This window comes from Bos javanicus, chromosome 23, assembly GCF_032452875.1.
Source record: "Bos javanicus breed banteng chromosome 23, ARS-OSU_banteng_1.0, whole genome shotgun sequence".
NCBI lineage: Eukaryota > Metazoa > Chordata > Mammalia > Artiodactyla > Bovidae > Bos > Bos javanicus.
In genome coordinates this window covers 27,265,276-27,290,347 of record NC_083890.1, presented here as the reverse complement: position 1 = coordinate 27,290,347, position 25,072 = coordinate 27,265,276, and the positions used below count along the sequence as shown (strand labels likewise).

The window sequence follows — 25,072 nt, the reverse complement described above, 5'->3', positions numbered from 1 at the left end:
CTGCTGGGCAGATGTGTGTGTGTGCACGCTATATGCACAGGCACACAGACCCAGGCAGCAGTGCTGGTGCCCGGGGCATTGGGATGAGAGGGTTAACAGGGAAGGACTCAGTTGAGTCCATGATTCTCTCAAGAGACCCAGGTGTCTGGGGTGCCCCCTCCCAGTTCTGGGTCTGGGGCCAGTTGCAGTTCTTGGTTGTCACGTGGTTTCCCGGCTTATCTGGGCCAGGGGAGGAGCAAGGTCCAGAGTTAAAACTCTGCTCCAAGCCCTGGGTTAACCAGAAAGGAGCAGGCGGGTCTGAACCCCTCAGGTCCTCCAGCCATGAGGCTCCTCTGGGGGCTGATCTGGGCATCTTGCTTCTTCGCCTTGTCTCTGCAGAAGCCCAGGTCCTGGAGGCAGGATACGGAGAGCTTGAACAGGGCCAGGGCTGGCGAGGGGAGAGTGGGCTCAGAGGGTCTTGATTCGGGGAGAAGGCTGGAGGCTGGCTGTTGACTCGCACCTGTTCTTCCCAGGTTGCTCCTGTTTTCTCCTTCTGTGGTTCGCATAGGGGTCCCCCTGTCTGTGGCCGTGAAACTCCAGGATGCTCCTTCAGGACAGGTGGTGAGAGGATCCGTGTTCCTGAGGAACCCATCCCATGTTAATGAGCTCTGCTCCCCGAAGGTGGATTTCAGCCTCAGCTCAGACAGAGACTTCATACTCCTCAACGTCCCGGTAAAGGCCTACTCCCTCCCGGTGCCACCCAGCGCCCCACCTCCTGTTCTCCTCTGTCTTCTTGGAAACATCTTTGTCTTCTCATCCCCCTGCTCCCTTCCTCCCCTCCCAGCCCTGTGTTTCTCTGTGTGTCAGTCTGTCTTTTCCCTTCTGCTCTCTCACCCACTCCTTCTCCCTCTCTTCCAGATCCCCCAGGAACAGGCCAGGGTCTGTCGCCTCCATCTGCTCCGCAGAGCCCCCGAGGTGCAGCTGATGGTGCAGTCCTCATGGCTAAGGGACTCTCTGTCCAAACAGACAGACATGCAGGGTGTCAACCTGTTGTTCTCCTCTCGCCGGGGGCACCTCTTTCTGCAGACGGACCAGCCCGTTTATAACCCTGGCCAGCAGGGTGAGTTGGCGCCAGGACCTCCACCTTTCATGCCTTCCCAGCCACTTGAGTGAGATAACCTGAAGCCCCTCACAGGAAGGCTGCTTTGCAAACATTTGTTCTCCTTCCCTTCACTTTCTGGGAGGGGGTCTGGGGTCCAGGGCCCATCCTCCCATGGCTCCTGCTCACCTCCTCATCCTCCATTTCCAGTTCGCTACCGAGTCTTTGCTCTGGATCAGAAGATGCGCCCGGCCACTGACATCCTCACGGTCACGGTGGAGGTGAGCCCCCGACCTCTGAGCTTCCTAAGGGGCCAGGGCTGCTGAACTGGCCTGTGGCTGTGACCACTTCACTCCCATTGCAGAACTCTCAAGGCTTCCGCGTGCGGAAAAGGGAAGTGTTTGCTCCCTCCTCCATCTTCCAGGACAACTTTTTGATCCCAGACATCTCAGCGTGAGCATCTCTCCCTCAGACTGCTCCCTCCGACACTTCTCTAACTCCCACTTCCCCCAGCTGGACAACTACAGCACATGGTCCAGTCCTGAGCTCCCTCAGCCCCTGGATCACCCCATAGTCTCTGGGTCACTGGCTGGCTGTGGGCCTCTTGCATGAATGGGTTTGAGTCTCTCCCTTGTCCGTCCTCAGGCCAGGAACATGGAAAATCTCAGCCCGATTCTCAGACAGCCTGGATTCTAATAGCAGCACCCAGTTTGAGGTGAAGAAATATGGTGAGAGCTAGAGATGGGAGGGACAAGTGCTCCTTGTCTGCAAGGAGGAAGGGGTGGAGCAGAGGTGGGGGGTGCAGGGCCAGGGAAGAGAGACGCGGCTGCCACAACCCCAAGGGGAGGATAATATTTTAAAGGTCCTTTCACTAGAGTCTGATCTGCCCTCCCTTTGCCTTGGGTCAGTTCTCCCCAACTTTGAGGTGAAGATCATTCCTGAAAACCCCTACATCCTGACAACACCTGGCTTTCTTAGTGACATCCAAGTGATCATCCAGGCCAGGTAACTCCCCCTCGCACATGGTCCCTCACACTGGGCCTGATCCCAGGATGCCCCATGCAGCGTGAATGTGCTGTGGAACCCCACTTCCCTCCCTTGCCCCAGCCCTCAGCCCCTTGTCCGAATCTCTCCTCGGTGGCAGGTACATCTACGGGAAGCCAGTGCAGGGGGTGGCATACGTGCGCTTTGGGCTCCTGGGTGAGGACGGTGAAAAGACTTTCCTGCGGGGCCTGGAGAGTCAGACCAAGGTAGGAAGGAGGGTTGAGGTGCGTGAGGTGGGTGAGGAGAGTGAGGCGGCGTGAGGAGGTGAGGTGGGAGACTCGAGTCTCATTCTCTGTCCTGTCTTCTTTGCCCCAGCTGGTGGATGGCCAGTGCCAAATTTCCCTGCAAAAGGCTGAGTTTCAGGGTGTGCTGGAGAAGCTTAATATTAGCACTGATGACCTCCCAGGGCTGCACCTGTATGTTGCAGCAGCCGTTATTGAGTCTCCAGGTGAGTAGCTTCCCCTGATTATAACCCTGGACCCTCACCTCTGACCTCCGAGCTGACCCTCTGTTTCTAGCACCAACGCCACCCTGCTTCCCCTCGACTGGGACACAAAGTCAGGAAAGACCCAGAAGACTCTCTCTACAACTGCATTTCTGAGCTGTTTCTGGGAAAGGTGACCTTCCTACTGTCTCAATATATTTTATTCCACTCATCCATCCACGCATCCCTCATCTATATCTCTGTCCAAAACACATCCTTCCATCCATCCATCAATCCGTCCATCTATGTATCCATCATCCATAAGTCTATCAGCAGAGCTGTGTTATACACCATCTGTGTGCTGTTTCCTGTGTTGTCCTCAGGAAACATAGAGATGAGTAGGAGGCAGCTTGACCCTGAAAAGTTCAGCCTTGGTGGAGGGAAACACTAGAGTGCCCCTTCCCTGCCCCCAGCCCTCCTTTTCCTCTCTTCCCAGGTTTCTGTGTCCACCTCTCTCCACTCTGTATCTTGCAGGAGGAGAGATGGAGGAGGCAGAGCTCACGTCCTGGCGTTTCGTGTTATCTCCCTTCTCCCTGGATCTAAGCAAAACCAAGCAGCAGCTTATACCTGGGGTCCCCTTCCTGCTGCAGGTTTCTTCTGGAAGGGGGAGGATGAGCAGTGGGCGCCGGAGGTGGTGGGCAGGAGGGGGCCGCGTCTCACTGACTGCACTCTTCCCTCTGCCCCTCCCTCATCTCCCTAGGCCCTGGTCCGTGACATGTCAGGCTCCCCAGCCTCTGGCATTCCCGTCAAAGTGTCTGCCAAGTTGTTTTCTGGATCGACTTCTAAAAACCGGGACTTTGAACAGAACACAGATGGGAGCGGCCAAGTCATCGTCTCCATTGGTGTTCCTCGGACCATCTCAGAAATGCAGCTCTCAGTAGGACCCCACCCTCATGGGAGTGAGGGGGCTAGGAGAGAAGGTTCCCAGGCTGGTAGGTAGAGGGGGGGAAGCTGGGTGCCTGTGCCCTTTCCATTGACCCTGCGACCTCTGCCCTCTCTCCAGGTGTCTGCAGGCTCCCCCTACCCTGCGGTAGGCAGTCTCACTGTGAAAGCGCCCCTGTCCAGAAGCTCTGGGTTTTTGTCCATTGAGTGGCAGAATCCGCGACCTCTTAAAGTCGGAGAGACCCTTAACCTAAACCTGCGAGCCGTGGGCATCAGTGGGAGCTTCTCCTACTTCTACTACATGGTGCGCATGAGGGGCCACAGGGGGGACAGGGTGGGAGGGTCTCAAGAGGAAGGAGCCCTCAGGGTGGGTGGCAGCCTCAGGGCATGGGATGGGCAGTGAGGAGCACCCTGCTGTCCTCCAGATCGTGTCCCGGGGCCAGATCGTGTCTGTACATCGAGAGCCCAGGAGCCACCTGACCTCCATCTCCGTGTTTGTGGACCATCACCTGGTGCCCTCCTTCCACCTCGTGGCCTTCTACTATCACGGGGGCGTCCCGGTGGCCAACTCCCTGCGAGTGGACGTCCAGGCTGGAGGCTGTGAGGGGAAGGTAACTGGCATCGGAAGAGATGGGGTGTGTGCGTGTGCTGGGAGGATTAAGAGAGAAGACTGCATGACTGCAAACGGGGTGATTTAGTTTGGGGTGCACTGAGGATGCACAAGACTGAACGAGTTCTTCCCACCCCGACTGCCCCCCACCTGCCACCTCTGCCAGCTGGAGCTGAACGTGGACAGTTCCAAGGCATATCGTCCTGGGGACACTGTGAAACTCAACCTGAAAACAGAGTCTCGAGCCCTGGTGGCCCTGGGAGCTGTGGACACGGCTCTGTATGCTGTGGGTGGCAAGTCCCACAAACCCCTCGACATGGTCAAGGTTGGTCAGCTCCTCTCTCTGATCTTCCCTTCCCTCCGAGGCTCATCTTCCTGCTGCCCGACCCCATGCCAGCCACTAGAACTCACTCAGCTGGACTGCTGCCACTCCTCCCTTGAGCCTTGGCCCTGGTGGCCTCTGTTTCCGCTCTCTGTGTCTCTCTCGTACTTGTGTGGACCCTGCCCTCTCACCTACAGCTGAGTATGCGATCGTGGCCACAGCCACTCTTGTCTCTGCAGCATCTCTGCCTTTTCTGGCCAGGTCTTCGAAGCTATGAACAGCTATGACCTTGGCTGTGGTCCCGGCGGTGGAGACACTGCCCCTCAAGTGTTCAAAGCAGCTGGTCTGGCCTTTTCTGATGGAGACCATCGGACTGAAATCAGAAAGAGTGAGGACAGAGGAGGAAGGGGAGTGGGTGGTGGGAGGATAAGGAGGAAGGAGGGGCCTGAAGGGGAAAGACAGGAAGAGGAGGGGTGGGAAGGGCTGGGCTGGGAGGGGAGACTCAGAGGGGAGGGGGAGGCCCTGCACCCTCCTGCTGACTGCAGTCCTGCTCTCTACCAGGTCTGAGCTGTCCCAAGGAGTCAAAGTCTAGGAAAAAGAGAAATGTGAACTTCCAAAAGGCGATTCATGAGAAACGTGAGTTGAGGGTGCCCATGTAATTCTCTAGGGCTTCCCTGGTGGCTCAGATGGTAAAGAATCTGCCTGCAATGCACGAGACCCAGGTTTGATCCCTGGGTTGGAAAGATCCCCTGAAGAAGGGAATGGCTACCGGCTCCAGTATTCTTGCCTGGAGAATTCCATGGACAGAGGAGCCTGGTGGGCTACAGTCTATGGGTCTCAGAGTTGGACACACCTGAGCGACTAAGGCATATGCAATTCTCCACTTGGGCCCGAGGCTTGGGATGCAGGTCTGCCTGTTGGGTCCTCTGCTCCCGATTGAGCCCGTGCGTGGTGTCCGGGCTAGTAATCCAGACACCACAGTTCTGGAGTGAAAGGGGGCGGGGGGTGGTGCTCTGCTTTGACCACCCTCAAGTTCCTGGTCTCTCAGGGTGAGTCCTGGTACATCTAGAGGTCGGGCCGGGGATGAGGCGTGCCTCACGCTCACCCTCACCTGGTCCTGCAGTGGGCCAGTACACTTCCCCCGTCGCCAAGCGCTGCTGCCAGGACGGGCTGACGCGGCTGCCCATGGCGCGCACCTGTGAGCAGCGGGTGGCCCGGGTGCAGCAGCCGGCCTGCCGCGAGCCCTTCCTGTCCTGCTGCCAGTTTGCCGAGAGCCTGCGCAAGAAGGCCCGGACCAGGGGCCAGGTGGGCCTGGCCCGAGGTGAGGGGCTGGGTGTGGCCGGGGCACTGGCCGGGGCCCCTGGAGGGTCAGGACGGCCCCCTCCTCACTGCCCTCCACCGTGTGCCCCCGCAGCCATGGAGCTCCTGCAGGAGGAGGACCTGATCGAAGAGGATGACATCCCCGTGCGCAGCTTCTTCCCCGAGAACTGGCTTTGGAAAGTGGAAGAAGTGGACCGCTTCTCCCAGTGAGGGCGCGCATGGGGCCTGGCCTTGTCTCTGGGCTGTGTCGGGGTCCTGCCCAGCGTGGGACCCAGCTTCTCACCTTTCCCACTGCAGATTGCGACTGCTGCTCCCGGACTCTCTGACCACGTGGGAGATCCACGGCGTGAGCCTGTCCAAAACCACAGGTGCCGTCACCCTGCCTGGGCCCTGGGCCTCCCTTTTCCAGGCTCCCTGGTCGAGGCTCCCTGCTTGGTCCTTAGCTCTTGGTACAGGAAGGAGGGGCAGAGACCTGGAGATGTCTGCATGCCGAGCATGGGGCCTGAAGCCAGAGAGCAATGGCAGGCAGGGGATGGGTGGGAAGTGGGGGGACCAGGGGCGGGCGTTGCCCCTCACTGCTGGGGTCCCCTGGGTGTGATCCCCCCAGGCTTCTCATATGTGCCCTTGATCCATCAGGCTTGTGTGTGGCCACCCCGGCCCGACTCCGAGTGTTCCGTGAATTCCACATGCACCTCCGCCTGCCGGTCTCTGTCCGCCGCTTTGAGCAGCTCGAGCTGCGGCCTGTCCTCTACAACTACCTGGATAGCGATCTGACTGTGAGGCCCCTTGGCGGCTGTGCGCACGGTGGTGGCGGGGGACGGGCAGGTGAGGGTGGGGAGCCTAACTGGGCTGGGACTCTGGCCCTCCCCGTCTTCCTGCCCCCAGGTGAGCGTCCACGTGTCCCCAGTGGAGGGGCTGTGCCTGGCCGGGGGTGGAGGGCTCGCCCAGCAGGTGCAGGTGCCCGCGGGCTCTGCCCGGCCCGTTGGCTTCTCTGTGGTGCCCATCGCAGCTGCTGCCGTGTCCCTGAAGGTGGTGGCTCGAGGATCCTTTGATTTCCCTGTGGGGGACGCAATATCTAAGATTCTACAAGTCGAGGTGAATGGAACACCCCTGAATCTAGGTCCCCAGCTCCCAGATTCATCCCCTGCTCTGGCCCTCTCCCTGCAACAGGGCTGAGGCCACCCCCAAACCCAATGCTTTGGTCCATTGCACTTTCCACAATCCTGGCCCCACTGTGTCCCTGAAGTTCCAACTGCAAGTCCTGAGGAGTGTGCGCTGGGAGGGGCAGGCTGTAGCCTCTCACAGCTCCGTTTCCCCTCCACAGAGAGAAGGGGCCCTTCACAGGGAGGAGATGGTCTATGAACTCAACCCCCTGGGTGAGTGACCTCCACTCACAGACAGCAGTGTCCTGGGGTGGGAGGGGACAGAGGGCGTGGGCAGCAGGACAGACCGCTGACTCCCCTCATCTTCCCAGATCCCCGAGGCCGGACCTTGGAAATTCCTGGCAACTCTGATCCCAATATTATCCCTGAAGGAGATTTCAAGAGTTTCGTCAGAGTCACAGGTGGGCGTGTCCTCCAGTCCCTTCCCGGGTGCCTCTCTTGGATTCATGGGAAACCTGGGAATTTCTGTTTGATCCTGAGACTCCATGACCCTCCCACCCTGGCCCCCTGACCTGCTCTCTGACCCTCCATCCTGTCCCTCCCCATAGCCTCGGATCCACTGGAAGCACTGGGCTCTGAGGGGGCCTTGTCACCAGGAGGCCTGGCCTCCCTCCTGAGGCTTCCCCAAGGCTGCGGGGAACAAACCATGACCCTGTTGGCTCCAACACTGGCTGCTTCCCGCTATCTGGACATGACGGAGCAGTGGAGCATGCTGCCCCCTGAGACCAAGGACCGCGCCGTGGATCTCATCCAGAAAGGTTCTGAGTGTAGCGACAAGCAGGACTGGGGGCCAGAAGAGGGCAATTAATGGAAGCTGGGCAGCCCGGGTGGTCAGAGCAGGGAAGAGAGATGCGGTCCCCAGTGGAAATATTGAGCGTGGCCTGGCCACAGCAGTGGGGGAGTTGGTGTGACCTCAGCTGCCTCTCCCCTCCAAGGCTACACGCGGATCCAGGAGTTTCGAAAAAGAGATGGTTCCTACGGGGCTTGGTTACATCGGGACAGTAGCACCTGGTGAGTTTGGGGGAGTGTCCTTGGTGTATGGGAGGGGCCACAGCTGGTGGGGGCAGAGCCAGCTATTATGGGAGAGCAAATAGGAACCCCAGTAGTGGTCCAATGTCCCCTGTAGCATCTAGTGGATATCCCAAGCCATGCCTTCCTCCCTTCTAGGCTCACGGCCTTTGTGCTGAAGATACTGAGTTTGGCCCAGGATCAGGTAGGCGGCTCACCTGAAAAGCTGCAGGAGACAGCCATGTGGCTGCTGTCCCAGCAACAGGATGATGGCTCGTTCCATGATCCCTTTCCAGTAATGGATAGGAGCATGCAGGTATGGGGCTGGGAGACTGGGCCAAGGGCACAGGAGGGAAGAGTCACCCTGCCCCTCCCCACTCCCGGTTGATCCCCCTATTCTTCCTACTACAACCAGGGAGGCTTAGTAGGAAGTGATGAGACTGTGGCGCTCACCGCCTTCGTGGTCATCGCCCTTCACCACGGGCTGGCGGTCTTCCCAGAGAAAAATTCTGAGCAGTTGAGGAGAGTGGTAAGGCAGCAATGTGTCTGCTCTTTGCTGATGCCCTTTCCCGTCAGGAGCCCAGTCCACAGACCTCTCCCCCACACACACTTTCTTCCAGGAAAATTCCATCTCAAGAGCAAACACCTTCTTGGGGGCGAAAGCAACCTCTGGGCTCCTGGGTGCCCACGCCTCCGCCATCACGGCCTACGCCCTGTCGCTGACCGAGGCCCCCGAGGACCTGCGGAGAGCTGCCCACAACAACCTCATGGCCATGGCCAAGGACATCGGTGGTGAGGGGGTCCTGGCAGTGGTCCTGAGGCTTGGGAGAGCTTGAGATCCCTGAGCATGTCCAAAGGGAGAAATGGAATGAATGGAGGCCCTCGCAGGGAATCAGAGCATAAGCGGGGGTGATTGGGAAATCAGGAGAGACTAAAGGGGGGGGGCGTCAAAGGGCCAGACATCTAAGATCCTCCCCTGTTCACCTGTGGGTCTCCTTTCACTCCAGATAAGCTGTACTGGGGCTCAGTCACCACTTCTCCAAGCAACGTCCTGTCACCCACTCTGGCTCCACACAGCCCAGCAGACCCCATTCCCCAGGCTCCGGCCCTCTGGATTGAAACCACGGCCTACGGCCTGCTACACCTGCTGCTATGGGAGGGCAAGGCTGAGTTGGCCGACCAGGCTGCATCCTGGCTTACCCGCCAGGGCAGCTTCCAAGGGGGATTCCGCAGCACCCAGGTAGGGGCTGTCCTGGGATTCTAGGGTGGCTGGTCCTGAGCCCGAGTACCTGAGACACGGCCCATTTGCCCCAGGACACTGTTGTGGCTCTGGACGCCCTGTCTGCGTACTGGATTGCATCCCACACCGCCGAGGAGAAGGGGCTCAACGTGACCCTGAGCTCCTTGGGCCGCAGTGGGCTCAAGTCCCACGTGTTGCAGCTGACCAACCACCAAGTCCACAGGCTGGAGGAGGAGCTGCAGGTGAACCGTGCCCTCACCTGGGTGACCGGGACACCTGGGCCTCCCTCGGCCAGGCCAGAAGCCATCCCCTCTTCCTCACCCCTGCTGAATCCCTATGGCCCCTCTTTCTGATAACTGTGGGAAGACTTACTGGCTCTGTGAGCTGTAGCAAGTCACCCAACCTCTGAGATTCATTGATCTGATGTAAAAATGATCCATGCAGAATCTACAGAAGGTTTAGGAGATGGTGGAGAGAGAATGCAGGTGAAGGTAGAAAGTGTTGAAAAGAGAGGTGGGGAGAGGAGGTGGAGTTATTTTGGTGGAGGAGGTAAGTTGAAGCAACAGTGTGCCCTTCTGACATCTCTTTCCCTTTTGTGCTTGTGAAAGTTTTCCCTGGGAAGCAAGATTAACGTGGAGGTGAGAGGAAACAGCAAAGGAACCTTGAAGGTGAGAGCTGGTGGCACTGGGCAGGCAGGCCCATCAGGGTGAAGCCGGGGTGTTGAGTGGGAGACCTGCAGGCAGAGCTCATGGTCTCGGAAGGAGGAAGAGGCCCCTGGGTTGCCGTTCCCTGTGCTCTGTCCTGGGCAGGTGCCCCTCACTCTGCTCTCCACTCTTTCTGGGCACCTGTGGTCCCCTTCAGCCCTCAGTGCTGATGCTCAAACACTTGGCCCCTCAAGCCAAGTGTCTCCCCTGAGCTCTGAGCATCTCTGACGTGGTTGAGCCCCAAACCTTCTCTTCCTCCTGTGTCTCTTGTCTGGCTGACAGAGTCCATCCCTGCAGAAGCACAGCTGCCACTCCTGGGGCCATCTTAGCGGCCCCCACCATACTAAGCCTTGCCTTATGACCCGGGAGACTTCTCTGTCTTCATCCCAGCTCTGTCCACCTCCCCAGTAACTCCTCCTCTGCTTTCTCCCCAGCCCCGCCCACCTCCCCAGTAACTCCTCCTCTGCGTTCTCTTCAGCCCAGCCCACCTCCCCAGTAACTCCTCATGTGCTTTCCCCCGACTCCCACTGACCTCCCCAGTAACTCCTTCTCTGCTTACTCCCCAGCCCCGCCCACCTCCCCAGTACCTCCGCCTGTGTTTTCGCCTCAGCCCCGCCCACCTCCCCAGTGGGACAGATCCTCCCATGTACACACATCTCTTAGCTTTGAATGACCTCCAGGATCTTCTTGTCCCACCTGACAAACTCATTTTCCTCTTTCAAGCCTAGGCCAGGCGCATTTCCTGAACTTTCCATTAAAGCCTCTCCGGTGCTTCTGTACAATGCTTGCCCCCGTGCCAGGACCCTGCACCCCCTACTCACCCAACACCTGAGTCCATTTGTATTTCTGGACAGGTCCAGGGGCAGGATGGGAAAGGGCAGAAGGCCTCAAAGCTCTTAGCCCAGGAGCTAAGGGATCCAGAGCCCTTCCATGTGGCTCTGCAGAGAGGTCTGTGGCCCTAAGTGTCCGCATGTCCTCTTCCCACCCCCTGATGAACCAGGTCCTTCGCAGCTACAACGTCATGGACATGACGAACACGACCTGCCAGGATCTTCAGATTGAAGTGACGGTCATGGGCCACGTCGAGTACACGAGTGAGTGTTGGGGTCACAGGCTGTGGGTCTCTGAGGGGGTGGTGCCAGGGCTGAGCCACAGTGCTGTCCCCTCGCAGTGGAGGCGGAGGAGGACTACGAGGACTACGAGTATGAGGACTTGCTAGCCGGGGATGACCCCGAGGCCCACTCCCGGCCCGTGACACCCCTGCAGCTATTTGACGGTCGGAGGAACCGCCGGAGGAGGGAGGCCCCCAAGGCAGCTGAGGAGCGAGAATCCAGGGTGCAGTACACTGTGTGCATCTGGTGAGCCCTGGGGTGGCCCTGGGCGTGTGGGTGCTGCCGGGCTGGGAGAGGGAGGCAGGGCCGAGGTTGGGGCTGGGTGTCTGCAGCCTGGCACCAGGTGGGGGGCGACCCAGACAACAGGCACATGTCTCCACAGGCGGACTGGCAAGGTGGGGCTGTCAGGCATGGCCATTGCGGACATCACCCTCCTGAGTGGATTCCACGCCCTGCGGGCTGACCTGGAGAAGGTGTGACCAGCCACCCAGAGGGGCCGCCTGTGCCCCAGGAGCCCTGCCCCATCCCCGCAGCAGCCCCAGCTGCTGAGCCCTGTCACGTGCAGGCGGCCGGGGGCTTTCTCCTTGTGACTCCCGGCTCCCGTTCCCCACAGCTGGCCTCCCTCTCCGACCGTTACGTGAGCCACTTTGAGACCGAGGGTCCCCACGTCCTGCTGTACTTCGACTCGGTGAGCAAGGAGGGTGACAGAGGGGCGCACAGCTGGCACTGGGTTTCCTGAGCTCGTGTTAGGAGGATTCCCAGGAGGCAGGTGTATCAGCAGCTACTGCTCTGGGAGAGACCTTGTGGAGTGAGCAGGAAGGCAGGACAGGAGGAGGTCAGAGCCTTGGCCAGGGAGGTTCCCCACTGCCTGCAGGGAGGCGGGGCTGAGCCCCTTCGGTGGCTTTGGGCCCAGTGCCAGTCAGCCGGGGAGGGCTTGAGAGAGCGCCTTTCTTAAATTTGAATTTATTCGTCGTGAGGGACGGCTTTTTTGTTGTTGAACTTCCCGTTTTGATATTCAAGTGTGTTTTGTTTTTGTTTTTAGAATGATGGTGGACCCAGAAGAGTTGTTGTTTTTCTTTCCCATGGCCAAATTTGACTAACACACAGTTATCAACTCTCTGATGGCCCTCCAAAATTTTTTTGAATATTTATTGTAACCTTTGGAGAGAAATGTGAAAAAGGCGTGTTAATACTGTGATACCATTCGCCATGTGTCTGTGGGTCGGGGAGGCCCTCCCTGCCCACTGTGTGCAGAGGGGACGGACCCTGTTGGCTAGAGAAGCCAGGCAGAGGAGTCTGGTTGAAGAAAATGAGGAAGATGTCAAGTCAGGGAGCTCACCGTGCAGCTTAGGAAGGAAACTCGTGTGCGATACCAGGCTGGACTGGAGCAGCGTGGCCATGAGGAGAGGGATCAGGGCCTACACGAGTGGCGGGTCAGAGAGGACGGCAGAGGGCTAGCACTTGGTGGTACCTAGGAGACAAGTGAGGCCTTAGGTGTATCAGTGAAGCTATGGAGGGGGTGAGTGGGTTTGGAGGGCAGGCAGTGGGAATTGGGAGAGTTTAATACATCCTGTAAAAATCCCAATACAAGAATCAGGCTGAACATTTGGTTCAGGAGCCACGCGCCTGCAGTTTGGGGAGCGGTGAGACTGCCCCAGGAGAGCACAGAGAAGGGGAAGGGCCTGCGCTGGGGCCTGTGCCTCTGTGAGGGACCAGCAGGAAGGTCAGAAATGAGCAGGTCAGAATCAGGGCTGGTCTGGAAGCTAGCCCTGAGGGTAGGGAGAGGTTTGTGAAGATGTGTCCATGAAGTGAGCCTCTGTGAAGCCGCTCAGGGCCCCGGAGATGGGTGAGGTCACCATGTGGGCAGTGAAGTCAGCAGAGACCTTGGGGAGCAGTTTTTAGAAATCCCGAGGCTGGAAGGTAACAAATGGTGAAGGACACGGAAGATAAGATCGACCAGAACCAAACAGGCAAGCAAATCCATCATAGCGGTCTGCAGGGCCCAGAGGTGGGTCCCTGACTTCCCTCCACCCATCGCCCCCCATGGCAGGTCCCCACCTCCCGGGAGTGTGTGGGCTTTGGAGCTGTGCAGGAGGTGCCCGTGGGGCTGGTACAGCCGGCCAGTGCCATCCTGTATGACTACTACAACCCTGGTGAGACGTCGGGGACTCTCGGGAGGGTGGGGATAGGTGGCAGTGAGGGTGGTAAGGGAGTCCTGTGGGTCCATGGGACTGGGGAGGCAAGGAGAGGCGAGTGCCCTAATGAACGTCCCTCTCTGCTTTTCTCTAGAGCACAAGTGTTCTGTGTTTTATGGGGCACCACCTAAGAGCAAACTCTTGTCCACGTTGTGCTCTGCGGATGTCTGCCAGTGTGCTGAGGGTGAGACACTGGGCCGGGGATCAGGGGTGGGAAGGCGGCGTGGCTGGGGCCTACACGGTCTCACCTGGGCCCCTGACTTCAGGGAAGTGCCCTCGACAGCGCCGGGCCCTGGAGCGAGGGCAGCAGGACGTGGAGGGTTACCGGATGAAATTCGCCTGCTACTCTCCCCGAGTGGACTACGGTCAGTCTTCCCGCCTGGGCCCTGGCCCTGGCCCTGGCCCTGACCCCCCCTCAAGGTCTCTTAGATTTGGCCTGCTCCTCTCAGGCCCATGGGCAGCCTTGTCACTCTGCACTGACCTCCCATCCTCTTAGCCTCGGGATAACTAACCTTCCCTCCCTTCTCCTAACCCCCCCACAGGCTTCCAGGTTAAGGTTCTCCGAGAAGACAGCAGGGCTGCTTTCCGCCTCTTTGAGACCCGTATCACCCAAGTCCTGCATTTCAGTAAGAGGGGGACGATAAGTGGGCAGGGCCGGGGGGCATACTGGGGAGCTGAGGTCTGGCTTTGGGGCCTTGGTGCCTGGAGGAGTGAAACTGCAGCCAGTCCGAGCTCAAAGCCCCTCAGCCTCTTCGAAGCCCTGGGCTTGTCCACAGACAGGAATGCAGTCCCACCTGCCCGCTGGGAGTGGTGAGGGTCAAATGGAGGCTCGGCGCAAAGCCCCCCGGCCCCCTGCTGTCCCACCCCTCCTCTTCCCCTCGAATGACTCTGTGGACCTTCACCCCTCAGCCAAGGATGCCAGGGCCACCGCTGATCAGACCAGAAACTTCCTGGTCCGAGCCTCTTGCCGCCTTCAGTTGGAACCTGGGAAAGAATATCTGATCATGGGTCTGGATGGGGCCACTTACGACCTCAAGGGAGAGTGAGTTCTCGGGACCCCTCAGTCTTCTGCTCTGCCCACGCCTCTCAAGGGAAACGGTCCCCTGTGCCCTCAGAAGCCAGGTGCCTCAGGGTCTGCCTCTGACCCTCCGTTGACCCCTGCTCACTGCCCCTTTGCCTGCAGCCCCCAGTACTTGCTGGACTCGAACAGCTGGATTGAGGAGATGCCCTCTGAGCGCATGTGCCAGAGCACCCGCCATCGGACACCCTGTGCCCAGCTCAACAGCTTCCTCCAGGAGTATGGCACACAGGGCTGCCAGGTGTGAGGGTGCTCTCCCAGCTTCCCCAGGACGAGCCAGAGCTGCGAAAGATGGTGCCTGGACTCCTGCTGTGCCGGGTACCCTGAACAGAGCCCTAGGCAAAACCAGGGACTCAATAAAAGCCTTTGGTGGCAAAGTGTCTGTGTGTGTCTCCAGGACAGAGACCAGTATCCCCACCACCTGCTCCAGGTTCTAGGGGGCCTAGGTCAGGGTTGGCTTCATCTAAGGCTCCCAGAGCCTGGGTGATCCTTGCAGTGTCCAGCTCTGCCTGAATCCCCTCCTCCCCAAGACAACCCCTTGGGAGGTTGGTGCCACATAGTGACCATGGTGGGCAGCTGACCCTGCGCTCTGAGGATCCCATGTCCACACTAAAACCTCCCTTTTACTCTACCTGCAGGGCACTCCCTGTGCCTGGCAGCCTGTCACCGGGGCCTCAGGCTGGGGGCTGCACACCAGGCACCTCAGCCTTCTGCTTCGTGAGCAGCTCCCCAGCCACGTGTCCCCCACTGTGGTCATGCATGCGGCAGTTCTGGGATCTTGCTTCTAACCGAGACCTGCTCTGTTGAAAGCCCATTTGACACTGGATCCCTTTATCAGCAGTATTACGTAACTTTCCCAGAAATGTGCAGTCATCAGGTCCGATGATGTCTTCATCCAGATACTGATTTCAAACAGACCAAAAGGCCGACTTTGGTGTTTCTTAATACTCTGAGGGAACCGCTGTTCTCCGGGGTCAACCCTCCCCACATGCCTGCCTAGCTCTCCCCCATTATGGCAGCACCTCTTGGGTCTTCAGGGCTAACCTAGAAATTCATCTAGAGGAATGTGCCAAGGTCATTTTTGAGGGAAACTGAGCTAACTCAGCAGCCTGCCATTCAGTCATTCAACAGGAATTGTGGAGCTCTCACTCCAGGCCATGCCCTGCTCCAGGTCCCCATCTTCTGTGAATGGTGTGAGGTCAGGGAGCTGCATGGTTCTGTGGGGCCTCTGACCAGTCTGGGTGCATGTGAGAAGTGGGCTGGGGAGATGACCTGTAAGTTGGACTCGGCAGGCTGAAAAGTCAAGCAAAGGGAGTAGGAGTAGATGAGGGTATTTGAGGCAGAAGAAAGAACATAAAAGGCCCCAAGGCTGAAGGCAGGACAGCACTTCTGGGGGCATTGCATATCATTTATCTTGTTTGGAATTAGGATTTGGAGGTGGTATGGAAGAGACGGAGTTGGCAAGGTACACGGTGTCCGTTATGAAGCGGTGTTCACAAGCAGGTCAGCAGTCCAGGTCACTCTCCATTCGAACAGAGTCCCCTCCCATTCCATGAAACTCTGAGTAGTTCTGACCTGGGAATTCCCTGGTGGCCCAGTGGCTATGACTTTGTGCTACCAATACAAGGGGTCCAGTTTGATCCCTGGTCAGGGAACTAATTCCTACATGCCACAAATAAGAGCCTCAACTGAAAAAAAAAAAAAATCCTGCATGCTGCAACTGCAGATCTAAGATTCCCAATGCTGCAACTAAGATCATGCGTAATCAAATAAGTTAATATTTTTTTACAAAAGCGTTCTGACCTTCCTCAGTGTTTCAGAGGCTTCTTAGGGCTATTGTCTACATGGCCTGGTCATTGCCCATAAGATGTCTCCTGAAATCTGGTCAGCATGGTGGTGGCATAAAGCCACGTACGAGAGTCAAATTTTCAGCTATAGTTGTGGCAAGACAAGATCTAGGGCCTGAGGTCAACTATGAGGAAGGAGCTGCCCAATCCCAGAAATCCAATGTTTTCTCCCTTCCAGTCCTGGGCCTGGGTCCAGGCTGAGCTGAACCTCAGCAGTGAACTCTTTAGGCTAGTTGGCACCACAGCTGGGATCTTGACCCAGGCTCTCTGGTGGCAGAGTCTTGCTCTGATTAAAGCTTTGAGGTCAGTTGGCAGAGAAAGGATGGGGTATTGGGGGATGTGTGGGCTCAGGTCAGCTCTAAGCCCTCACCCCACCTCCTAGGTGCCCCAGCCTCCCACCGAGTCCTGCCACCCCTCTTTAGCATGCTACTGCTACTGCTGCTAACTCACTTCAGTTGTGTCCGACACTGTGTGACCCCATAGACAGTGGGCTGCCTATCCCCCATCCCTGGGATTCTCCAGGCAAGAACACTGGAGTGGTTTGCCATTTCCTTCTCCAATGCAGGAAAGTGAAAAGCAAAAGTGAAGTCGGTCAGTTGTGTCCAACTCTTAGTGACCCCATGGACTGCAGCCTACCAGGCTCCTCTGTCCATGGGATTTTCCAGGCAAGAGTACTGGAGTGGGGTGCCATTGCCTTCTCCGCTCTTTAGCATGACCTCTCCTTTAAGTCCTTCAACTGCCCCCTCACCTGCAACAGTGGCCCCTGATAGCCCTACTTAGTCCACTGGGACCCCACCCCTCATGGCAACAGCTCCCTGAAGAGGGCTGGGCCCCTGATCCCAGCTGTGGCTATCAAGTTCCTTCCTGAGGACTTTGGAATCCATGGGGGCATGTTTGATCACGCCATTACAGCCTTTTTGTCCTGGGGCTAGACCCGTATTCTGTGGAGTCTAACCTTGAAAGCAGTTCTGTGCCACCTGCACCTGGGAGCACAAGCAGCTTGACTGCAGACAGAGAGGAGGGAGGGGACTTCCCTGGTGGTCCAGTGGTTAAGAATCCACCTGCCAATGAAAAAAACGGGTTGGATCCCTGGTCTGGGAAGATCACATGCCGTGAAGCAACCAGGCCTGTGGGCCCCCACGACTGAGCCCGAGTTCTAGAGCCCATGAGCCTCAACTGCTGAAGCCCACATGCCTGGGTGTCACAACTAGAGAGTACCCTCTGCTCGCCGCAATTAGAGAAAGCGCAGGCATGGCAATACAGGCCCAGTGCAGCCAAGATTAATAAACAAACGAAAGGGGAGGAACGAAGAGTGAGGAAGCAGCCATGTCTCTAGGGCTCTTTAGTTCACAATCCCTGACTTTCCAAGGCCAAGAAGGTCCCTTCTACTTGCCTGCTCTGGATTCTGTGAGATATCCCTCTATTTGTAGAACAATTCTTACTTTTGGCTCAAACTAGCTCAAGTGGGTCTCTTTTCCTTGCAACCAAAGATTGTCAGGTAGAGGGTAAGAGCTCCAAACTGGGGAAACATTTAATTCTTCATCTTCAAGTTTTGAGAATAAAAAGAGGCAATATTACTGATGACACTTGGACTATAGGTATAAACTGGGATAACACATGCAAACCGGGACATGTGGTTCCCCTGTCTGTAAGTTAAAAGAAAAACACACAGATCATTCTCATCTCATTTTGTGCTTCAAAGGCCATCTGGGATGGCATATTAGGCGTGGGTTGTCATTCTTCTCTCTGAGACAAACCCGTGGCAGGAAGCTGGTCCAAGGTGGTGGCGGGGGTGGGATGGGGTGGAGGTGGGAGAGGGCTCATGGACACGTTTTCCTGAACGGTTGACAGAAAGCTGATTCTGGCTGTTGAAGAAGGTCAGGGTTGTGTTTCCTTTCCTTTCTTCTTGATAGATGAATGGGAAAAGGCCTGCTCTTTGATATTGGATTTTCCAAGGCCAAGAGATTCGATGCCATTCCAGGAATGTACTGTTTTGTGGGCGGGACAGTGGGCAAGGACCTGAGGGAAGGAGTCGAGGGAGGCTTCAGAACAGCTCAAGTAGCCAGATGGCTGGAGGTGTGGAGAGCTATAAGTGGCGGGGCCGGGGCCTCTGCCTGGGTCTCCAGCCATGGTCCTCGCAGGGCTGCTGCTGCTGCTCACCCTGCTAGCTGGCGCTCACCTGCTATGGGGCCGGTGGAAGCTCAGAAACCTCCACCTCCCACCTCTGGTCCCCGGCTTCCTGCACCTGCTGCAGCCCAACCTCCCCATCCATCTGCTGAGCCTGACTCAGAAACTCGGGCCTGTCTACAGGCTTCGCCTTGGGCTGCAAGGTGAGGGTCTGCCTCCTTCCTGGCCCACAACAGTGAGGAGGGTTGGGGGTGTGCTTTCCTGCTGACTTCCTGCTTTTCCTACCACTCTCCCCGCCAGAGGTGGTGGTGCTGAACTCCAAGAGGACCATTGAGGAGGCTATGATCAGGAAGTGGGTGGACTTTGCCGGCAGACCCCAGATACCATCCTGTAAGGGGTTGCTTGAGGGGAGAAGCAGGGCTTTGGGAAGCAGGGGAGGTTCAGGCCTGTGGCTTCCTTGGTCAAGTCGACCCTCCCACCCCCAACCCCTACTCGCAGACAAGTTGGTGTCTCAGCGCTGCCAGGACATCTCTCTGGGGGACTACTCTCTGCTCTGGAAGGCCCACAAGAAACTCACCCGCTCAGCCTTGCTGCTGGGCACCCGCAGCTCCATGGAGCCCTGGGTGGACCAGCTGACCCAGGAGTTCTGCGAGGTGAGCCTGGACTCCCACAGTTAGCCCAGGTCAGCTTCACCCTCCTGGAAGGCCCTCTATTTTTTTTTCACTTATATTACCCAAAGCATGTGGCATCTAGTTCCCTCACCAAGGATCGAACCTGGGCCCCCTGCATTAGGAGCAGAGAATTCAGCCTCTCGACCACCAGGGACATACCAGGTCCCTCCCTATTTAGTTCATGCTCTTTCTCTTCAGCGCATGAGAGTCCAGGCCGGTGCCCCCGTGACCATCCAGAAGGAATTCTCTCTGCTTACCTGCAGCATCATCTGTTACCTCACTTTTGGAAACAAGGTCAAGGCTCTCTTGCCCTCCCATATGCCTGCCCCCCTCCCCCCACCCCCCGCAACCCCTCCCTGATCCTCTCCTGGTTCTGCACTGAAAGGATGTCCTTCTTTTCTGGCAGGAGGACACCTTAGTACATGCCTTTCACGACTGTGTTCAGGACTTGATGAAGACCTGGGACCACTGGTCCATCCAGATTTTGGACATGGTTCCTTTTCTCAGGGTGAGGAGGCGCAGCCCCGACATGCCTGGTCCTGGGAGAAAGGGTGGGGATGGGGAACAGGCTTCCTTGCCAGCAGCTACACCTTCTTACTCTCTGCCCCAGTTCTTCCCCAACCCTGGGCTCTGGAGGCTGAAGCAGGCCATAGAGAACAGGGACCACATGGTGGAGAAGCAGCTGACGCGCCACAAGGTGGGAATCGTGCGTGGACCGGGGTCCTCCTCGGTTGGCAGCGGTGACGCTACTGGCCAGAGCCAGGCAGCTTCTGGGCCATCCCTGCGGTCCTGGACCCATGGCACCCTCTAAACACTCTCCCCAAGCCAGGCACTCAGGCCAGCTGGTCCTCCCCTCCCCAGGAGAGCATGGTGGCCGGCCAGTGGAGGGATATGACGGACTACATGCTCCAGGGGGTAGGGAGGCAAAGAGTAGAAGAGGGCCCGGGACAGCTCCTGGAAGGACACGTGCACATGTCTGTGGTGGACCTTTTCATCGGGGGCACTGAAACCACGGCGAGCACCCTCTCCTGGGCTGTGGCGTTCCTACTTCACCACCCCGAGGTATGCCCTGGAGGAGGCAAAGGGATCCTTCCTGGCAGCCTGGCCAGGGTGGCGGGAACCTAGCTCACTGGTGGCGATGCAGGCTGTGTTGTGGGGTGTAGGACTGGGTGGGTCAGTGGGGTTTGCCTGGGTTCTTCTACTCGGCACATAGTTTCATGTGAGTTCCTCCAGGGAATGGTGGAAGTTTGGGCTTCCCTAGTGGCTCAGATGGTAAAGCATCTGCCTGTAATGCAGGAGACCTAGGTTGGACCCCTGGCTGGGAAAGATGCCCTGAAGAAGAGAATGGCAACCCATTCTAGTACTCTTGCCTGGAGAATTCCATGGACAGAGGAGTCTGGAGGGTTACAGTCCATGAGTTTGCAAAGAGTGGGACATGACTGAGTGACTGACTCACACACACACACACACACACACACACACACACACATACACATAGAGACACACATGGTGGAGGTTGGCAGCTGGGGGCTGGCCAGTGACACGATTGGGGCTCCATTTCCCAGATTCAGCGCCGCCTTCAGGAGGAGTTGGATCGCGAGCTGGGCCCCGGAGCCTCATGCTCCCGAGTCACTTACAAGGACCGCGCTCGGCTGCCTCTGCTCAACGCCACCATCGCGGAGGTGCTGCGCCTGCGGCCGGTCGTGCCCCTGGCCTTGCCTCACCGCACCACGCGGCCTAGCAGGTGACTTCGGAGGCCTAGGGATGAACGGCCAAGGCCCCAGCGGGGCCTCGGCGGGCCTCTAACTTAACCCTAACCCTCAGCATCTTCGGCTACGACATCCCTGAGGGCATGGTCGTTATCCCCAACCTCCAAGGTGCCCACCTGGACGAGACCGTCTGGGAGCAGCCGCACGAGTTCCGGCCGGGTGTGTGGCGGGGCGGGTGCCCGCGATCGGAGCGGGGGTCGGGGGGCGGGGGGCGGGTGGCGGGCGTGGGGGGGCGGGGGCGGGGGCGTGGCGGCGCAGCGGGGGCCGGAGGCCGGCAGCCCCTGAGACCCGGATCGGTCCTTCCGCCCGCCCGCAGACCGCTTCCTGGAGCCGGGCGCGAACCCCAGCGCGCTGGCATTTGGCTGCGGGGCGCGCGTATGCCTGGGCGAGTCGCTGGCGCGCCTGGAGCTCTTCGTGGTGCTCCTGCGACTGCTGCAGGCCTTCACGCTGCTGCCGCCGCCCGTGGGCGCCCTGCCGTCGCTGCAGCCGGATCCCTACTGCGGTGTCAACCTCAAGGTCCAGCCTTTCCAGGTGCGGCTGCAGCCCCGGGGGGTGGAGGCCGGGGCCTGGGAGAGCGCCAGTGCCCAGTGATGGGGGAGGAGTGGGTGGGAGGACTCGGCCAGTCACGTGCCTCGGTGTCTCCTTTTATTGCTCCCGTACAAACCGCTGCCCTCCCCCCTGTAAACATGGTGCTGTGAGATCGCGGGTGGAGAAGGCTTCCGCTGGTGGCTTGATGGTCAAGGTGGCCCCTGGCTCTTCTCTCGGCGCAACCCCTCAGTGCTCGGCAGTCATGGTGGGGCGCTGGAGGGGTGAGCGGCGGCTCAGCCTCCCCTGCCCAGGGGCCGGTAGCTTCTTGGTCTCAGCTTCATTTCCGTGAAGGGCACTGAGAAATCGAAGCCCTTCCAGTAGTACCAGCTCACTCCCTGGGAAGGGGGTTGTTGGGAGAGAGTATTAGACGTTCAGCTCCCACCTGCCCTCCCCTCTGGGGAGATGGTTCCAGAAATCAACCAGCCATTCTCCCTGACTCCCCTTTTCCTTTTAAACCCTCAACTGCAAAGGACTGAAGCAGAATCCTGAGCCGTCCCTTTACATCCAATAAATCATCTCCTCCTCAAGATAACTTGGTGAGATTGACATTGTTCCATTTCACAGGCGAGAGCCCTGAAGCGCTGAGCCATTCAGTAACTTATCACACTGTGTATCACAGACACCCAGGCAGGTGGAGCCCCAAGCACCCCCAGCTTGGTGTGGCCCCCCAGACCTCTCACCTGGTGGTCCACTGTGCTCCCATAAAGCCCGTTGAGGTTGGCATAGTGGCAGTTCCTGTACCACCAGGCCCCTCGGTAAGAGACGGCACAAGAGATGAGCAAGTTGTTGGGGTCTCGGTCCCGGGCAGAGAAGACACTGCCACTGTGGTAGCTCATGGAATCCCCTGGTAGGGCGTGGAAGGAGCAGTGAGGTCCTTTCCTCTCCTCTCCTGGCTCTCCCTGCCCGCTCCCCAGACTGAGCCCTCACCTGCGGTGCCATGGTAGCCTTCCAGGTGGAGGCGGTAGTACTCATCGGCGGAGTCCACTTGGAAGGAGTCGTACTGGGCAAACACAGCCTCGTCCCCAGCCCGCAGGTCCACGCGCAAGGAGTAGTCGCCGGCTTTGGTCAGGCTGTGCAGGGCCTCATTGCCTGTGGGTGCGGAGTTTGTGCTCGTGGGGCAGTGTGAGTCCACAGGGCCCCAATCCCTTCCCTGGTCCCCCAATTCCTGTGAGACACTCACCCAGCCAGAACTCCCCAGAGATATTCCCAAAACCATGGGCGTAGTCCTCCCAGTCCCTCCAGAAGTCCGTTTTTCCATCCATGCGGCGCTGGAATACCTGGAAAGTAGGTGGAGGTATTGTTAGCCTGTGGCTCCCGGCCTGGCAACCCCTCCTGGTACAGACCCCATGGGCTTCTGACTGCCACGCACCAGCCAGCCACCCCCATCGGTCTCCATGTCACAAAACACGTTCAGGGGTCGCTCGCGGTTGCCATTGAGGAAGATGGTGGTGGTCCTTGATGTGCTGACCCCGTTCTGCATCTCCTCCCCACAGTCCCGGGGGAAGGGGATCCGCAGCCCACCTGGGGAGAGGAGTGAGGGGCCAGTCCTTTATCCAGATCCTAGACCGATCCTAGACCCCCGCTACCCAATCATCCCCCAGACTCAGGTCCCAGGGCCCGAGTACCAGTGGTGAAGGAAGTGGACACGGGGGGAGTGAAGCTGTCGCCCCACATGGCCCGGAGCCATGTGCTGTAGGGGGTGGAAGGAAAGAGGCCGCGGAGCTGGTGAGAGGTGACCCCTCCTGGGAGCAGGATCTCCTACGGAACAGACAAGGGGCGGTCAAAGGAGAGGGAGGTGGCGCCCACCCCCAGAAGCAGAGGCAGCTTCTCTGGACCAGAACCCAGGGAGGGAGCTGGCCTGAGGAGCAGGGCTTGGGGCACCTGGGTCTGTCCCCCTGGGGTGTTGAAGCTGAGCAGGTAACCAGTTGGGGAGACTTCAGGTGCCGTCCAAGTGAGCAGGGCTGTGCGGGGGGTCACTTCCTTGGCTTCCAAGTCCTGGGGTGCCTCCAACCCTGAGAGCGGGAGGAAGAGAAGATGGAGATGAGGCTCTTCCTGGCTCTCTTGCTCCCCCACCGCCACCCCGTCCCATGCACCTCAAGGACCACACCTGTGGTGAAGGTGATGCTGGCTGGGGAGGTGAAGTTGGGGCCCCGAAGGCCACGCAAGGTTGCCGTGTAGTTGGTGTGGGTCACCAGGCCCTGCAGGGGGTAGTCCACGGCGCTGCCAGGGGCTGAAGCCTGGAGGGAAGGGGCTGGGAGGGGGCGGGTATCAGCGCTGCCCTGCAGGAGCCCAGCCTGCCCTCTGCTCCCCATCACTGAGCGAGTACCCCTCTAGAGGCCTCATCCAGCCTCACTCACCCCCTGGGGCTGTGACCTTGACATCATAGGTATCCACCGGGGTCTGGGGGGGCTTCCAGTGCAGCAGGGCGGATTCATCAGTCAGGTTCAGTGCCCGCAGATGGGTGGGGCCATCAGGAACTGGGAGAAGGGTGGCGGGAGGGCGGCGCTCAGAGCTGGTCCTGGCTGCTCTCCCCACCTGTCACCTTCCCAAACTCCGCTGCACCTCTCGTCTGCCATTGGAGCCTCCAACACCCCCGTTCCCCTCCCCTTCCCCATTCACTCTCAACTCCCACCAGTGCCCTCATGTTCTCCCCCTACTTCCTGTCCAGGGTCTCAGTCCCGCTCACCTGTGGTCAGGAAGCCTGTGAGAGGCTCACTCTCCTCAAAGCCACGGACGGAGACCACAGTCACCTCGTATTGAGCTCCTGGGATCAGCCCCTCGAGTTTCTGGGTCCGGCCATCCACCTGCACACTCTGTGGCTCCCCTGGAAACACACAGTGGGCTGGGAGGTGGGGGCGGCCAGAGAGGCAAGGAGGAACGACGGGATGGGCAGGGTGCAGGGGGAACGAGCAAGGACACAGGCCGAACGGTATTACCTCCATCTGCCAGTTGGTAGGAGACTTTGAAGCCATCCACCCTGGATGTCGGGGGTGTCCAGCTGACCCTGGCTGAGGTCTCCCTGATTTCGCTGAATTGGAGGTCACGGGGGCTCTCTAGAACTGACGGGAAGGATGTGCGTAGGAATGATGACGAGGGCACGGGGTGGGGAGGCTCCTTCTCCCAGGGACCCACAGCCTCCAGACATGCTCACCACCATCCACCTTTCCTCTGGACTTAGTAATGGAAGCTGCTGTGCAGATTCCAAGCTCTCCACCACTCACCAACTCCCCCACTCTGGCTGTGGCACTAGGTCCCACCCTACAAAGTACAAGACCCCCACTTTGGGGCAGGGTGCCTATGTGCCCAGGATGGAACCTCACCTGGGCTGAGGGTCCGGGCTGTGCCCTGGATGCTGTCGGCCTTGTGGGGCCCACGCAGCCCATACAATGTAAGGGTGTATAGGGTCCCTGGATGCAAGTCCCGCAGCACGGCCGAGCGCCGTGTCCCTGGCACCGTCAGCTCCCGCTGCAGCAGGGGACGTAGCTGTGGCTCCAGGGTGCTTGGAGATGGGACTCCGAAGCGGAGCAGGAAGGAGTCAAAGGCCTCGGGTGGGGCCTCCCAGTTGAGCCTCAGTGAACTCGTGGTCACATCAGTCACCGACAGGTGAGACAGCCTGGGCCCTGGCTCTCCGGGCGTCTGACCCGCAGGAACTGGCCCTGCAGAGTGGGTGGGAGAGAAGGGTTTGGAGACAGAAGCACACCAGCTAGGTGCCCTGCGGCAGGTCCCTTCCTGGCCCTCATTTCCTTTCTGTAAAATGGGGCTAATGAGGGGCTGCCACCCATGATGACAGGTCAGACCCATAATGACAACACGTGTGTAGGGCCAAGGCC

At 58.8% G+C, this 25,072-nt stretch overlaps 3 protein-coding genes across 10 annotated transcripts in view; 2 read left to right on the top strand and 1 right to left on the bottom strand.

The window, feature by feature from the left end:
* The first annotated feature begins 104 nt into the window (after nt 1–104).
* Nucleotides 105–14,617, top strand: LOC133236858 (complement C4-like). Of its 2 annotated transcripts, none has more exons than XM_061399076.1 (41): nt 105–430; nt 513–711; nt 898–1,099; nt 1,289–1,359; nt 1,443–1,531; nt 1,724–1,806; nt 1,987–2,083; nt 2,223–2,328; nt 2,438–2,570; nt 3,081–3,196; nt 3,307–3,483; nt 3,610–3,792; nt 3,914–4,099; nt 4,265–4,423; nt 4,682–4,808; nt 4,982–5,056; nt 5,544–5,741; nt 5,835–5,946; nt 6,038–6,108; nt 6,377–6,516; nt 6,626–6,835; nt 7,065–7,116; nt 7,215–7,304; nt 7,452–7,661; nt 7,839–7,914; nt 8,071–8,227; nt 8,327–8,440; nt 8,532–8,703; nt 8,919–9,151; nt 9,226–9,393; nt 9,760–9,819; nt 10,856–10,949; nt 11,027–11,213; nt 11,350–11,440; nt 11,581–11,655; nt 13,018–13,120; nt 13,257–13,346; nt 13,429–13,527; nt 13,705–13,788; nt 14,072–14,204; nt 14,346–14,617. In XM_061399076.1, exons 1-41 carry the CDS (start codon nt 120–122, stop codon nt 14,485–14,487), a joined length of 5,475 nt encoding a protein of 1,824 aa, XP_061255060.1. In that variant the 5' UTR covers nt 105–119; the 3' UTR covers nt 14,488–14,617. The 2 variants fall into 2 exon arrangements, with proteins under 2 accessions (XP_061255060.1, XP_061255061.1); XM_061399077.1 differs by having other exon boundaries at nt 223–386.
* A 3,265-nt stretch (nt 14,618–17,882) lies between these two features.
* On the top strand, nt 17,883–21,774 carry LOC133236478 (steroid 21-hydroxylase). 2 transcript variants are annotated; one of them, XM_061398525.1, is made up of 10 exons: nt 17,883–18,417; nt 18,515–18,604; nt 18,713–18,867; nt 19,084–19,179; nt 19,292–19,393; nt 19,496–19,582; nt 19,747–19,947; nt 20,451–20,629; nt 20,710–20,813; nt 20,971–21,774. In XM_061398525.1, the coding sequence occupies exons 1-10, from the start codon at nt 18,216–18,218 to the stop codon at nt 21,243–21,245; spliced, it is 1,491 nt and encodes a 496-aa protein (XP_061254509.1). In that variant the 5' UTR covers nt 17,883–18,215; the 3' UTR covers nt 21,246–21,774. The 2 variants fall into 2 exon arrangements, with proteins under 2 accessions (XP_061254509.1, XP_061254508.1); XM_061398524.1 differs by having other exon boundaries at nt 19,292–19,582.
* Nucleotides 21,286–25,072, bottom strand: part of TNXB (tenascin XB) — a 56,268-nt gene continuing 52,481 nt past the window's right edge. For all 6 annotated transcript variants that reach the window (XM_061398512.1, XM_061398513.1, XM_061398514.1 and 3 more), the window contains 12 exons: nt 24,563–24,898; nt 24,179–24,301; nt 23,929–24,066; nt 23,600–23,719; nt 23,350–23,493; nt 23,124–23,254; nt 22,868–23,000; nt 22,612–22,763; nt 22,423–22,519; nt 22,170–22,331; nt 21,923–22,086; nt 21,286–21,577 (listed from right to left, as the gene is read on the bottom strand). In XM_061398512.1, the coding sequence (XP_061254496.1) occupies nt 21,476–21,577; nt 21,923–22,086; nt 22,170–22,331; nt 22,423–22,519; nt 22,612–22,763; nt 22,868–23,000; nt 23,124–23,254; nt 23,350–23,493; nt 23,600–23,719; nt 23,929–24,066; nt 24,179–24,301; nt 24,563–24,898 (1,802 nt within the window). In that variant the 3' untranslated portion in view covers nt 21,286–21,475. The remainder of the gene's footprint in view (nt 21,578–21,922; nt 22,087–22,169; nt 22,332–22,422; nt 22,520–22,611; nt 22,764–22,867; nt 23,001–23,123; nt 23,255–23,349; nt 23,494–23,599; nt 23,720–23,928; nt 24,067–24,178; nt 24,302–24,562; nt 24,899–25,072) is intronic.

Coding starts and splice junctions, on each gene's coding strand:
- LOC133236858 (XM_061399076.1), top strand. CDS start 120: ATGATTCTCTCAAGAGACCCAGGTGTCTGGGGTGCCCCCTCCCAGTTC. Junction 1,360..1,442: donor TCCTCACGGTCACGGTGGAG/GTGAGCCCCCGA, acceptor CTCCCATTGCAG/AACTCTCAAGGCTTCCGCGT. Junction 11,441..11,580: donor TGCGGGCTGACCTGGAGAAG/GTGTGACCAGCC, acceptor CGTTCCCCACAG/CTGGCCTCCCTCTCCGACCG.
- LOC133236478 (XM_061398524.1), top strand. CDS start 18,216: ATGGTCCTCGCAGGGCTGCTGCTGCTGCTCACCCTGCTAGCTGGCGCT. Junction 20,630..20,709: donor CGCACCACGCGGCCTAGCAG/GTGACTTCGGAG, acceptor CCTAACCCTCAG/CATCTTCGGCTACGACATCC. Junction 20,814..20,970: donor GCCGCACGAGTTCCGGCCGG/GTGTGTGGCGGG, acceptor GCCCGCCCGCAG/ACCGCTTCCTGGAGCCGGGC.